Source organism: Pelodiscus sinensis, chromosome 26 (assembly GCF_049634645.1).
Source record: "Pelodiscus sinensis isolate JC-2024 chromosome 26, ASM4963464v1, whole genome shotgun sequence".
In the NCBI taxonomy this organism is placed as follows: domain Eukaryota; kingdom Metazoa; phylum Chordata; order Testudines; family Trionychidae; genus Pelodiscus; species Pelodiscus sinensis.
This window is the reverse complement of record NC_134736.1, coordinates 18,053,333-18,068,261: the sequence shown is the minus strand read 5'-3', so window position 1 is coordinate 18,068,261 and position 14,929 is coordinate 18,053,333. Positions and strand designations below refer to the sequence as shown.

The following is a 14,929-nucleotide window of genomic DNA, read 5'->3' as shown; positions in this document are numbered from 1 at the left end:
CGAATTACTTCACTGCCAACTCAGAGTGAGAAACTCTCTGCCCGCAGCAGCGTCCCACGGAGGCTGAAAGGGAAGTGGGAAGCCCAGCAGAACTAGCTCGAGGCAGCTTCCCCACAGGAGCCACAAAACCAGATGTGCAGCACTGTGGGTCTCTCTCATATGTGAGCCTAAAGGGACAGGGCTGTGGAAACCTGCCTCCTATTGTGATTTTGTGGACTCAGCCCAGCTCCACTGGAGGCTGCTGAAAGCTGGAGGCTTTGGTAGGTGCCTGAGCTGCTTGGCTCAGGTTTATCTTGTTTGCAAAGGTAAAGGTGCTCTCCTCCCCAGCCAGGGCCTGCAAATTGCTGCATTGGAGATCACCCCGCTCTGTCTGATGGGGCTAGAGCCACTCCTTGACTCCTTCAACAGGCCTCGTTGGGCACCGGGTCCAGGAGGGAAGAGAAAAACTCCTCAATTCCCAAGCCAGGCTCAGTCATCACTGCTGCAGCACTTGGACTTCCGTTCCCCTTCCATGCCTCCAGTCCCTCTTTACAGCTGATAGATCCACTTCCTGGTGCTCCCATCTATCTAGGGGCCAATGAGCAGGGACATGGGAGGAACACTCTAGTCCCACACACACCCCCAGTCTGTAGAGGCTTTACCTGCAGCAAAACTGGTAGGGACCCTTTTGGCCTGCCTCTCCGCAGATCCTGCACCCGCCTTCCAGGGCTACCCAGGAAAGGGCACACTTCGCCCCCAGGGAAGAATCAGTGCTGGTGGCAGCAATGTTGTGAGTAAGGCAGTTGACATAGTTGCCTCACCCAGAAGATATTTGTATCTGGGCTCTTCCAAGGAGTGAGCTACGGGTGGAAGATGACAAACTTGAATTGGCCTCAGTGGTTTCTGTTTTCCAGGCACCAGCAGCGCAAGAGAGACATTGGCAAAGTCACATTTATGGCTCTTCTGCAGCCATGAGATACTGGAGGTTGCAGAGAGATTCACTTGTGCCTCACCATAATTCTTACCCATTCCTAGCATCCATGAATGGGTCTAACTATGCTGCATGAACTTTAAGGAGGGATAGACGGAGAAAAAGCCTTGAAACCGTGAAAGAGCAATTGCTCAGAGATAAAGGGAGAAAAGACCGCACTATCAAACGACCAAGGCAGTGGGATATAAATGCTATTGCTGTTGACCATCTTCAGGGATTGTGAAAGGACCAAGCATAGAATCACAGAATACTAGAACTGGAAGGGACCTTGAGAGCTCATTGAGTCCAGTGCCCTGCCCTCATGGCAGGACCCAGTACCACCTAGACCATCCCTGAGAGATGTCTGTTTAATTTGCTCTTAAATAAACGTGCCAGCTGCACACTGCCGTCCATACCGAAGGGGTCTTGGCTGTGCCTTTCATCAGTACGGCCACTGTGGGATTCAGCACTGAAGAGAAAAGTGACAGAGCTTCTTAAGGGATCCGAGATAGGCTCCAGCATGAAAATTTCCCTTAGCATATAGTTTGTCACAGTTGGGCATGTCACAGTTTAAGGACAACTACGCTTGTGGTCCACCCAGCATATGCTACCTACCCTCACTCCCAGCCGTCACCTCTCTCGAGTGGAGACCTGCGTCTCTGCCTCCCTCCTCGCAATGATGTTGGTAAGGCTGCACTGTTCCTTGCCTGCTTTGCTCAGCAAGGCAGATGGCTCAAGCAGGTCAGTGTCTGTGCTTTGCTTTCTCTTCAACCATTGCCATCAGCTATCAGTCCCCACACAGCTCTTTGTAAGCAAGCACATTTATTTTTTTTTTCAGATGAAAGCATCACAGAAAAAACTTAAAAAAAAAAAAAAAAAAAAAAAACCCCTGACAAGCATACTTAAAAGCTTTCTAGAGGTCACCCCCAAGTCCAGCTTTAGGTTCTGGTAGGTGTAAGTCCTTCCGAATCCCCACATTGTAGCTGTCTCTGATTCTGAGAACCCTGCCTGGGCAGTTCAGCCATTTCTTTATGTGATTTGAGCCTTTGTTCTCCAACCTCCGGGAACATTCACCAGTGAACAATGACTCAGTGCCTCAGGGCATAGCTTCAAAGGGCTGGGATTTTGCACAACGGGATACAAGGAATTTTTCTCAACCTTACCCGAGGTATTTCTGAGGAAATCCAATTCATACAAATAATCCCTCAAGTGTACACCTTTGAACTTTCGCAAGATACACATCACTTCCCCCCTCCTCTCCAATCCCAGCCCACCAAAATACATAAACTTTGCCTTTAATACAGTGCATCCTGAAGATACTTTAACTTAACTCAACAAGGTCTCCCAGGGACACTGCAGGATTATTGCCTTATCTGTCACAATTCAGATCCAAGCTTTTGGTTCATACCATCACTAAGATAGGGGCCAATTGCAAAACAGGGTCTGGATTTCAACCCCAGGCAAGGTGAGCTCATCTGTTTGCCACTGCCCTGTGTACCTGTAAATCTCTCTTAAAAAGCAAAATCCATTCTGCCATGATGCTTCCAGTGTTCTGCATAGACATTGCAGATTGTTCTCCTAATCTCTGTCTAATCATCTCTCCACTCTTCAACCGTAAGGTCCTGAGAGCAGGGATAATTCTTTGTGTATTTGGAAAGTGTTCAGCACTTGGTAGGAGCTGCTATCTTCTTCTTACTGTATATTTAGAAAAGTGCATGTCTGGCTCTGTGTCCGTCTGTGAGTCCGTTTGTTCAAGGACTCCTCCTGTATGTAAGAGCTAAGATCACCACATTTTGATTTGGATTCCCCTTATCATAACTTAAAGCAAGGTCAGGGTTTGGTTGTGCCAGGACAATGGGATATGCCTGGAATTTGATTGTTGCTCATAAAATGGAAAGGGGGGGTCTGGCAGGAGGGACAGTTATACTGCAGAATCACCAAGGGAGGGCCAGCAAGGAGCCAGAAATGGAGACCGGGACAGTTATACCCCCACTAGGCCAGCAAGAGGCAGGGGTGGAGAAAGGGACAGCTATCTACTTACTATCTACTTCAGAGAGTTTGTCCATGTGTCTGTCTGTCCGCCAGACAGGGGGCATTCTCCCCTTCCCCTATGCTGTGCCTATTGCAGCTGCAGCAGCCATGGACAGGTGCTTCTCACCTGGCCCCAAGCTGCTGTGGTGGTCCTTCCCCCCCCACGGCAGCCTGCACACTGAACCCATCATCCCCAGCCTCACTTCAGAGCAGTTATTTAAATGAAGAAAAACAAAACTTATATGAATTAAAGATCCGAGCAACACCAGTTAAATCTTCTAGTAGGAGGAGGAGGAGTAATAAGCCCTGCCTTCCTCCTGGCAAATTCCAGGGGGACCAGACCTGGGAATTTTTGCTTCAGGTATGAAGAAACGTGTGTGATGGCCCTTGAGATGCCAGTCCAGTGCAGCTCCCTGGCTGTGCGGACGTGCCTTTCTGTGGGCAGGGATCAGGACAGAGTCTTTCACCATGCTCGCCATTGCGGTACCTCACACTCCCCTTTTTAAGAGTTACTGGGGGCACCCAGGTGCAGTGTCCTGCCTGTATAAGAGAATCATTGCTATGCCCCAGCCCAAATATTTATTTTTTGTACAAAACAAGTGGGCATTAGGACTAAGGGCATGATGTTTTTTGTTGTTTGTTGACAAGGACGATACAATTCCCTGACCGATTACCTACTAGCAAACACAGGTGACCTGTTTTCTTTCACTGTAGAGAGAGACCCGTTGGAGCAAGTCAGGAGTTTTCTCCTGACACATTTAAAGCAATTCATCCAAGTGCAAAGGGAAGGTGGCTATTTCTGTGTCAAAGCAAATGGCAGCACACATTAGCCCACCAATTATTTTCATTGAGTAAGAAAACTCACATCACAGCAAGATCCACTGTAATCAATAGAGGGCTGGTTGCGTTTCTGTAATTGCCTGTTGTAATTTACTCCCAAGGATGTTGACCCACACTTGAAAATCTAGCTGGGATGCCTTTATTTGTCACATGCACCATTTGATTAGCATATTTAATGAAAAAAGAAAGTGATCTATTCTGTCCCTGTGGCTATGTTTAGCAGCAAGCACTGGCAGCAATAAACAAACCCTGTGGTGCCCACAGCAGACGGGAACCACTGTGGGAGACAGTGAAAAAGTGTGGGAATAATGGAATTGTTTTGAATATGTGACATACCTGTGAAGGCCTGGACCATACAAGCTACTTTGTGTGGGTTTATCCTGCACCTATGCGGAGCAATACGCAAAACCGCAGTCTAGGTTTGCACCGTATTTTGTAAGGAGAGAGAAAGCCCCTCTTTAAGGAGATGATACAGCTCATCCTTTTTATCTCACACCAGTTATAAAACTGGTGTGAACTCTGTTGACTTAAATGCAATTACTCACAATTGACACTGTCGTAATTCAGAGCTCAACTGCTGTTATTGTTTATGTCTCTTGCATGTATCAGAATTGGATATTCCAATGATATTTATTGTATCCATCTCTGATGACCCCTTAAATGCAGCCTCCTGGACTGGGAAGTTAGTTTCTATAAAATTCCATAATTGTCACTGTCCGCATGTCACACTGAAGCCTAGAACATTGAGTCAGGGTGAAGCCATGGAAACAGCTACAAGCATGGCGAGGGCTCTTTCTGATTAGCCTATCACCAGGGGTAAGTGATACTGGGATATCCCTGGGAGTTGTGGTCTGTTACCGTCCAGTTTTGAGGTTCTCTCCGCCATTTTGATTTTACCAATTTGATCCATTCAGTGAACTGCAAGAAGACAGGTATCTGTGCCATGCCAAGGGTCCTAGATCATTGTGATATTAGAGGTTCTACAACTACTTTGAATACAACCATTTCATTGGTTGTATGAGGAAGAGAGCACACATGGTAGATTACTTGGCCCAGCTGCCACACCCAGGCCCACTGATCGGGGGGGAAAGGGGCAAAGGGGGCAAGTGCCCCAGGCCCATTAAATCCCTGCTGGAGTTCCGGGCAATGAGCTCTGTGTGGACCAGCAGGGGAGGCTAGCCTTCTGCCTGAGGCCCGGCCCTTCCGGGAGCACAGAGCTGGTCTCCCGCACTTCACCCAGGGCCCAGCAAGTCTCATGTGACCGCATAGGCTTTGAACTGCTTATTTACTAGGGTACCCTGCAGTAGTGCTGAAGGATCATGACCAGGTTGATCCCCGTGTGCTAACCCATATCAGCGGAGATCCAGTGCAAAGTTGTCGAGCAAAAAAAGAAAGAAAGAAAACGCGGCTTTTTGTGGCTTTTTGGCCACATCAGGCGCTCGCCGGCCAATGCCATCTTTAATTCTCCATCTTTAATGGCCGCGCTGGATGGCTCCCTTGCCCAGGCCAGCAGGGAGCTGAGAGGAGAGGGCCGTTGCCATTTTTGGGAGCACGGGGGCAGCTTTACGCGCCATAGGGGGAGGGCTTCGCAAGCCACACCCTGGGGGGGAAGAGCTGATGCAGCTCGCGAGCCACGGGTTGGCCACGGTTGTGCTAGGCGCTCTACAGTCATATATTAAATGAAAGCCCGGGCCCCACAGCTAGCTGAAGACTTCCTCCCAACCTGTTTTTTTTTAGGTTGTTCTTGACTACAGTGGTTCTCAACCTTTTAGGGCTCAGGACCTATTGGCAAAGGCTGCTGTGACCGAGTAAATAGCTGTGGTACAAAAACAGCTGAGTTACTAAATACTCCCATCCCACGATATGCAATGCCCACATTGACGTACTAAACCTTAAGTGAGTGCATCAGGCATGTCGCGTGGCGGTGGCTGGAGCTCTTGTCCCACAGGGTGAGAGGTGCAGCTCCCTGCTCGGGGCACCGTGGGGCCTGGGGTCGCAGTTCCACTCGCTCCAGTGTGGCCTGGTGAGCCCCCTTTCATGACGGAGGGTCAGCTGGGTCAAGCTTGTGTGGTACCGCAACCCCATGTACCAGGTCTAGAGCAGGGAGCCAAACCCAGCCAGACCTCCCAGGACTGAAACTGCTTCTGTTAGGGGAGTGCAGCACCAACTCTGCAACAGCCTCCACCACCAGCCACCCCGGGGACAAAACCCAGTTACCTCACTGGGCCTCCTACGCTACCCTTGGGCACATGCTGTAGGTCTAGTGTGGGGTGATGACTCCTGGATTAAGAACCCCTTTCTCTGATGAACTGTAGAGTTCTTTGGGGGCGAGGAGACCCCTTACTCTGCATATGTGCAGCACCAAGCACATACTGAAAAACAAGAATAATAAAACCACTTACTGCCCTGTCTCAGGCTCTGGGAATATCCTGGCACGACTCTGAGGACAATAGGGGCAAAGAAACATTTGCTAAGCAAGCCTGTCTTTATTTGTGACAGCTCTTACTCGATTCTGAGTACCAGTTCCACTGCATCCCCTCTGGCCTTCAGTGATGGAGCTCTGGAGAGAAGACAGCAAGAAGATCAAGGACCGGGGGACACAGGGCCATTCACTATCATCTGCCAGACAATGCAAGTAAGGATTCATGCCAATGTGAACAACACAACTAACTTCCATCAATTTGGTTTACCATTAACTAGTGATATAATTAATATAAATAATTATTAATAATTATATCTCAATTAGTGATTTGTAATTGGGGTACCTCAAGCTTTGTGTACCCCGCTTTTTATTACTCAAATTAAAAATTATCAGTAGGGAACGTCTCTGTCATATCAGCTTTACATCCCTTGCAATGGAGCCTTGCATGACTCAATGCTTGTTACGGATGAAGGCAGTGATTCTCGCAACCCTTTCCATCTTGCGACCCCATTTAACACAGCAAATAGTATCAGGATCTCCCCACTTCCCACCTAGCAATGCACAAGAAAAGCTGGTCATGTCCCTCAGACTTCTTGGCCACCCTGAATTGGGGAATTCATATTAAAGCCAGGTGGTACTGGAAGTGAGTCCATAGAAAACATGGCAAGACAGGAGTCCCAGCCTATGTCAGAATCTGGATGGGCTCACCCACAAGGACATACCAGCCTACGAACGGGTAACAGAGTCACTCCTTTGCTGCTGGGCTGCCAGTTTGAATCCAGCCTCGTGCTGGAAAGCCATTAGGGCACGCTCCAGAGAACTGTCAGTGCACAGGTACGTCTACATTGCAATTAAAAACCCGCAGCTGGCCTGGAACAGCTGACACAGGGCCTAGGCTGAGGTGCTGTTTAATTGGGGTATGGACATTTGGGACTAGGCGAGAGCCCAGGTTCTAGGACAGAGCTACTCAACATGCGGCCCGTAGGCTGTCGGCCCGCAGTGCGGTTTGGGTTTACGCGGGGCTCAACATGCAGCCCGTGGGTGAGGTCCTTTGAATATGGCCTCCACTGGGAACACGCCACAACAGCAAGTCAATAGAATGGTCTTTTGTTAATATTCATTTTAGTAGTTACATTCCTGGACTCTCATTGCTCATGAAAAGTGCTGTCATAAGGCTGGAAATTGGGTAACTATTGCATTTTATTAAAACCAGCAGAACTGACTTAAATGGGGCCTGCTTGTTGTGTAGTCTTGCCTTAACCTTTATATTCATGCCTGTCAGTGTGAAAGAAGCTATTTGCATATATTTGCATATATATGCATGTATATGCAACCACACTTAAGTTGCAGCCCTCGGCATGTGCTGTGAGTATCATTGTGGCCCCCGGGGCCTCCAAAGTTGAGTAGCCCTGTTCTAAGACCCTCAGAGAGGGGATGGTCACAGAGTTCAGGCTGTAGCCTCATCCTGAATGTCTACATCACAATTAAATAGCTCCTTGCATGCGCCCCAGAGCTCTGAGACAGCTGGCACAGGCCAGCCGCCAGGATCTAACAGCTGTGTAGACATACCTGTAGGACTCAGCACAAGGGAGAGTTCGTGCCTCAGCTTGCTGTGCATTAACTGCTTGTTTAGAGAAGCCGTTGAATCAGCTGGCTGTTTGGTGCCATACATAGAATGAATTGCTTTTAATCCTGCTCCCAATGGGCAGCTTACCTCTTACAAAGCTGCTACCAGTGTTGACAGAAGGGTCAAGTACTGAACGGGGTAGGCAGAAACTGAACTGTGGAGGTGGTCAGGAAGGAGACCCACAGGCTAATGTGGTGGGAGTTAGCACTATTGCTGCCTGTGCTGCTGTGGATCCAATACGTGGGATTCTCCAAAAAATGTCAGTCCCATAGTATGTTTATTTTTAAAAAACTGAGAAGCTCCTCGCACTCCTCCCAGTAGCTAAAGGGTCACCCTGTCAAGACCAGAGGGGCTTAAATGTTAGATTGTCCAGCTTTGCAATTGGTCTGTAGTATCCTCATACAACATTGCACCGTAAGGACAGCCATATTGGGTCAGACCAAAAGTCCATCTAGCCCAGTATCCTGTCTTCCAACACAGGTGCCCCAGAGGGAGGGAACATCTTCCCATTCTGCATGTCTACTCTGGTTTTGCCAGAATAGTGAAACTTAAGAATCCTGAAGCTTTCTTTGTGCTAGTAAAATTTACTTCCCATGCTAGGATACTGGGCTAGATGGACCTTTGGCCTGACTTATGTGGCCAGTCTTATGTATGTTCTTGTACGTGGCATTGGAATCTAGTCTCATCTTGGGATACATCAGATGAAGAGGTTCTGTGTGGTTTTAATGGCACATCTTCATCAGCTTGTTTCACACTAACAGCTCGTTTACATCAGATTTGACTGGCTGTGCTGGAGAGCTTGGGTTCCAATTTTAAGCTGGCTTTAAGGTAACATTACAGACCACACACTCACAAGATCACATCTGTCCTCAGAATACCGTAGGGTCTTATTCTTCTTTCATGTACACCACATTTACACTGGTCTACAATATTTACTTCGGTGGAATTGCCAGTGCCATTTGTTTATACTATAATTAAGTCAAGAGTCAGGTCCTTACTCCTTAATAAACTGGAACTAAAGGAAAGGCACTTGGATTTTCATCATGGCCAAACATCCTGTCACTTTGCTTTCAGCCCCTGAGAGTAACCAGCCAGCCAGGGCCTCAAAAACGATTCCTTTTTGTCTGCCGGCATGGGGAGAGAATGGATGTTGTGTTTGGAAAGTACTGGTTGTCCCAGTGTTTTGATGCCAAAGGTGAGTCAATTGCTGCAGGAGCTTTTGGAGTGGAGAGGAGGGTAGAAAATGCACAGAAAAGCTCAAGTTGATTGTCTCCTGAGCAAACTCAAACTTATAGGGGGAGGCTAATGGAGATACCATTTTGACACTCTTAAGTGGCCAGGAAAGGGAAAGTGTGAAATATCAGCATATCTGCTCCTTCTCCGCGGTCTTGAATTAAGCCTTTGATTATGGCCTAGTCTTTACTCCCCTCTTTCCCCTGGTGGATGTAAGCTACGCAACATCAGCTACATGAATGAGGTAGCTGAAGTCTGTGTACTTACTGTGGTCTCTTCCATGTGGTAAGGTTGGTGGGGGCTGCTCTCTGGCTTCTCTTTTTGTCCTGGTGGATTACCAGAGTTGATGGGAGAGTGCTCAGAGATTGATTTATTGCTTCTAAGCAGACGCAATAAATCGACCACTGATGGATCAATTGCTGCAGAGTTGGTCCACTGTGTAATGAAGACAAGCCCAAAGTAGCAATGTATCATAGCAGGATTAGGCAATCAATCAATCTGTCCATCCACATTCATAGTGCAGTGGCAGTAGTCACAGACTACAATACAAAGTGAGGACAGGCATGTGCTGGCTGAATAAATACTATGCTTGACCCCATTGGTCTGCCCTTGCAGTTGGAATGGGAAATCATCTGAATAAACCGTCTCCCTGAAACAAAACCTCTCCATAATCCTTCTTATGTGTAAGCTAAAGCCATTCCTACCCCAGGGATATGCCTTGGGTTTAGCCATTGGCAACCCAGCAATTGGGGCCCAATACAAACTCTTAGTGCAGACAGGCAAAGTCACTCTCTTCACTGGTAGCTCTTAACCCTAAATGAAGCCAGAGTCAATGACACAAGAGCAAAACACAACTTAGAATAGTTTGCCTTGTCTCACTAGGATTTGCAGCAATGCTAATGGGTGGTGACTGATGACTGCCATTGGGGCAATTCCACAATATAGACAAAGCCTTAGTATTCCTGATCGTAATAAGTGACCCATAGCAATTTCAGGCATAGTTAGCACCTGAGATGTTTGAAATGTATTCAATGATTTTTTTCCCCCATCAGAAAATATTGATTTGCTGAAACTAACCCTGCTTGAGAGACAGAGACAGCTGCACCTTATCTTTTAAGAAAAAAGTTTGAAGAAAACTTGAAAGTGTCAAAAACTCCTGTTCCTGACATTTTTTAAACAAAAAAAAATCCCAATTACTTTTCATTTAAAAAATGAAACTAAGTATGATTTAAAATATTAAAAGTTTAAAAAGTCAAAATAATATAATTAAACTATTTTGATATGAAATGAAAATGAAACATTTCAATTGGCCCGAACTGAAATTGTTCTCAGATTGCTGTGGAAATCCTGAAAATTGCCATGAAACAGTTCCTCCTGATTTGGAACAGGAAAAGTTTTGGAATTCTAGGAGGTGCTCCCACAATGTGAAAACTCTTTCCCACCCAGTTCAGGTTAACATCTGTTGTGTGCAAGCTGTTGCGAATGAAGGGCTGTTATGGGCATGAATCATGCTGAGTGTTTTTCTCAATCATCCACTAATTCCAACACCTGCTTCTAAACTTTCCCCTAACAGGAAGATATATGCGTACAAACCTGAATATGCCTCACAGCTTACCTCAAAGAAGTGGTGGTTTCAGAGATTATGAAAAAGATGCACCAATCACCGTGTTTGGTTGCACACAAGCAAGACTTGTTGGTAAGCTCTCGTCCGCTGATTTGCACAAGGAGCATTTATATCTCCTCTCCCACATGCAAGAAAAGAAAGAGCAAGTGCAATGCGGAAAAATTCAATCAGATGCCGGGGGGTAAAAGAGTTTAGAGAAGTCAAGACCAGCCTTCAAAAAATTTCCTCAATTCAGTTAGTAAAGAACTTCCTTTAAAGTCAGCCTGGCCCCATTCAGTAGCTACTGCGGCAGGAAGAACAATGCACAAAATCAAAGCAATTAGATATGCAGCTGCATAGCACATAAAAGTGCCCTATAAGTTTGCCATACTAGAAGATTGTTGATAATGATGGTAGTGAACGGCTGCAGTTACCATGACAATTGCTGTATGCAAAATATGTTCCTGACTTGATTTTGACAAGCTTCATTTTGGGTCTGGAGTTTGCAGCACAAATGTTATTTTATCTCCCCAGTGGGGTTCGTATTTATACTGCCAAATATAGCTCAAGTCAAATCAGGCATCATCCCCTTTCTGTTCTTGGCCTGCTTCATAAAGGCAATCATATATAGGCTTCCATCACTCGACTTTTACAGAGTATGTTATTTACCGAGTGCAGGAACAACCCTTGGAAATGTAACAGATTTTGGTTTACCTGACGTGAGAGATCTTTAAGGATCTGATTTTCAGAGTACTTTCTGAACTTCAGGCCTCTACAAGGCAGCTCATGTTGGGCACTCACAGACCGAAGCACCCAAGATTACTACACACATGGAAAAAATTAGGCTTTTTAAATAAAAAAGAGAGGATAATAAGAGTCTGGTCAGACTGCAGGGGCAGTTCTCAAGGAAGGTCAGTAAACCCTAAGCTCATAGTACTAATACTAATTTGTAAGCAATGAGAACAGTTTGCTGGCTCTATGAATTAGGATCCAAGTGAGAGAAATATATATACAACCAACACTACCCTACATAACAGAGCCCGTTAGCACGGTTACAGCACGCCTGCCATCTACAGGCGAAAGCTCTGTGCTGCATAAATGCTAGTGTGACCATGAAGAGGCCCAAGAGCTATCATTTCCAACACTCCTCTGATATGGTTAGCAAAAGGACAGCTCAGAAAGAAGTGGTGAAAGATTTCCATACACCTCTCTTTCAGCTGCACATTCCCAAAGGTTAAAAAAAAACAGTTAGACAGACGTACAATTATAATTAAACATTTAACAAAGTATTCTCCCTCCATTTCTCGCCCCTATCTATTTAAAGTATAGCTTTTTATAGGGCAGGGACCATCTTTTACTATGAGAATGAACAGCAGCTTGCACAATGGATTCCCTGAGGCACTACTGTAATATAAATAATCATAATATTGGGCCTGATTGTTATCTTACCATCACTGGTTTACACCAGGTTACCTAAGTTAGAACATAAGAACGGCCAGACTGGGTCAGACCAAAGGTCCATCTAGCTCAGGGTCCTGTCTGCCGACAGTGGCCAATGCCAGGTGCCCCAGAAGGAAGGGACAGACCAGGGATCAAGTGATGCTTCCCCTGTCACCCATTCCCAGTTTCGGACAAACAGAGACTAGGGACACTATCCCTGCCCATCCACATTAGATCCTGGAGCCATGGTAATTTGCAGCAGATGAGGCTCTGGACTAATGAGTTAAGTAGATTCCTGATTTACATGAGTATAAATGAAATGAGACTGTGGCCTGTTTTATTTTCCCCATGGATAAAGAACAAATACATGTTTTCAGTGTAGGAGGGTAATCTAAAATAGAGACTACTAAAAGGGACTAGAATCAAGTCACCAGGAGAGAGCACAGTATGGGTGAGTCTGTCCTGAAAAGGACAGTACACAGAAAAATGGATCCATTTCACAACTGTCTGCACAACACACACTAAAATGAAAGCTGATGGATAAACAGGTCTACAAAAAATAACCAGTCCAACTGGAGAGCTTTGTTAGCTTCCTGTTGTGTTACGAATACATTTAAGTGCACATGCTGCAATTACTGTGATTTCCAGTCGTATCAGTGCTGCAAAACCTGTGCTTGCAGGTGAAGCCTTGCTTGAAAGTAACACAGTGGTTGACCACATCTACTGTTCCCCGTCGCTGCGATGCGTACAGACAGCACACAATATTCTGAAAGGTAAGAAGCAGACAAGTGGGAGAGTCTGGAATTTTCCTGTTTTCTGGGAAAGCCAACAAAGGAACCCCCTTTGTTCCAATCAAAGGCCTCAAAAATATAGCACCCTTCTTCCCTGAACCATACAGGTTAAATTATTAGGTATTATGACCCTTATACTTGGGACATGAGGCAACTACAAACTGAGGCAGGAAATGAATTTTCTTTCCTCTCTTACATTGCATAGCATTGCTTAGGAGTCAGGCTCAATATGAGGCTTTCACTGAAGTCTGGAGACAAGCTATGTGGGTCAATGGCTTGTTTTCATATGGTAGTGCCCATGTCCAAGTGCCCTGACTAACACTGCATTGTTCTCAATCCAACAACTTCCAGTGACCTACGTCAGTGGTGCAAATACCCCTAGGGGCACACAGAAACCCTCCCCAGGAGCTGGTACATCAACTCATCCAGGGTATGTCTACACTACCCCGCTAGTTCGAACTAGCGGGGTAATGTATGCATACCGAACTTGCTAATGAAGCCCGGGATTTGAATTTCCCGGGCTTCATTAGCATAAAGCCGGCGCCGCCATTTTAAAAAGCCGGCTAGTGCGAACCCCGTGTACTCCCCGTGGAACGAGGAGTACAGATAGTTCGGAATGGCTGCGTAGTTCGAACTATCTAGCCCGTGCCACGTGTAGCCGCGCGGCACGGGGTTCGCACTAGCCGGCTTTTAAAAATGGCGGCGCCGGCTTTATGCTAATGAAGCCCGGGAAATTCAAATCCCGGGCTTCATTAGCAAGTTCGGTATGCATACATTACCCCGCTAGTTTGAACTAGCGGGGTAGTGTAGACATACCCCCCGATATTTGTCTGGCTTGACAACAGGCTACACAAAAAGTGCTAGAAAAATCAATACAAACTAAAATTTCATACAACATACATCTTGTTTATACTGCTGTATATGCGATATACCGAAATGTGTATATTTATATTCTAATTGATATTTATAGTCCTGTTGATTTATAACATAAGGAAGTCAGCTATTTGTCAGTGCTGTGACACTTGTGCTTTTATGTCTGATTTTATTAAGCAAGTAGTTTTTAAATGAGATGAAACGTGGGGGTATGCAAGACAAATCAGGCCCCTGGAAGGGGTGCAGTGGTTGGGAAAGGTTGAGAGCCACTGCCCTGGCCTAAATCATGTGTGAGCAACTGAGCACATACCAGTGTACGGAGTATTACAGGGCGTATTCGTGGGAGACGGGTTGTGGGCCACATTCATGGGCATATGCTTTTCAACTAAGCAAAGCCCTCTGCAGATAGCTGCCTTCCTTTGATTATAGTCTCATTAGGCATTAATTGTGCATGAGTGCTGTGGGTAAGCCCAAGATTGGGGCATACTGCTTAGACTGCAGATTCTTCAGGGCAGGGCCTGCCTTTCTGGTATATGTTTGAACAAGTACCTACCACGCTGGAGCCCTTAACACTGCCTTGTAGTTTATAGGTGAGCCTTAGAGAGGTGAGGGTTATTACACCTTTCCACGGTACCCAAATACATCTTTCGTATGGTACGCTATATGTATATTTAGTGTTCAATACATCCCCTTTAACGTCACCATCCCAACGCAGATGCTCCGAAGTACGGGAAGTGTGTGCTCCCCCTGCTGGTCTTTCACCAGTAAACAATGCTGATGTTATCAAGAAAGATGCTGCTGCATAGGAAAGCAAAGGCTAACACATTAGCTCCTTTGTCAATGGTAGTGTAAGGCGTGCACGGACCTGCCATTGTTCTGTTCAGAGCCCTCAGCCTACTTATCGCCTCTGAACCCTTCGACCATTTAGAACATAACAGTCCATGCAAAATAAAAAGCTTTATCTAGACTAGGGGCACATCTGTAGTTCTAACAAAATACAGGACTACGTAGCACTTTAAAGACTAACAAGATGTTTATTGGATGATGAGTTTTCTTGGGCCAGACCCAATAAACCATCTTGTTAGTCTTTAAAGTGCTACATAGTCCTGTATTTTGTTTC

At 46.1% G+C, this 14,929-nt stretch overlaps 1 protein-coding gene across 5 annotated transcripts in view; it reads left to right on the top strand.

Moving 5' to 3' along the window:
* LOC102443365 (ubiquitin-associated and SH3 domain-containing protein B) overlaps window positions 1-14,929 on the top strand; it is a 120,138-nt gene that overhangs the window by 86,976 nt on the left and 18,233 nt on the right. For all 5 annotated transcript variants that reach the window (XR_012897780.1, XR_012897781.1, XR_012897779.1 and 2 more), the window contains exons 7-10: window positions 6,320-6,455; window positions 8,944-9,064; window positions 10,676-10,798; window positions 12,826-12,918. Coding sequence is in view for 2 of the 5 variants with exons in the window: in XM_075909793.1 (XP_075765908.1) it covers window positions 6,320-6,455; window positions 8,944-9,064; window positions 10,676-10,798; window positions 12,826-12,918 (473 nt within the window). In the remaining 3 variants the exon portion in view is untranslated. The remainder of the gene's footprint in view (window positions 1-6,319; window positions 6,456-8,943; window positions 9,065-10,675; window positions 10,799-12,825; window positions 12,919-14,929) is intronic.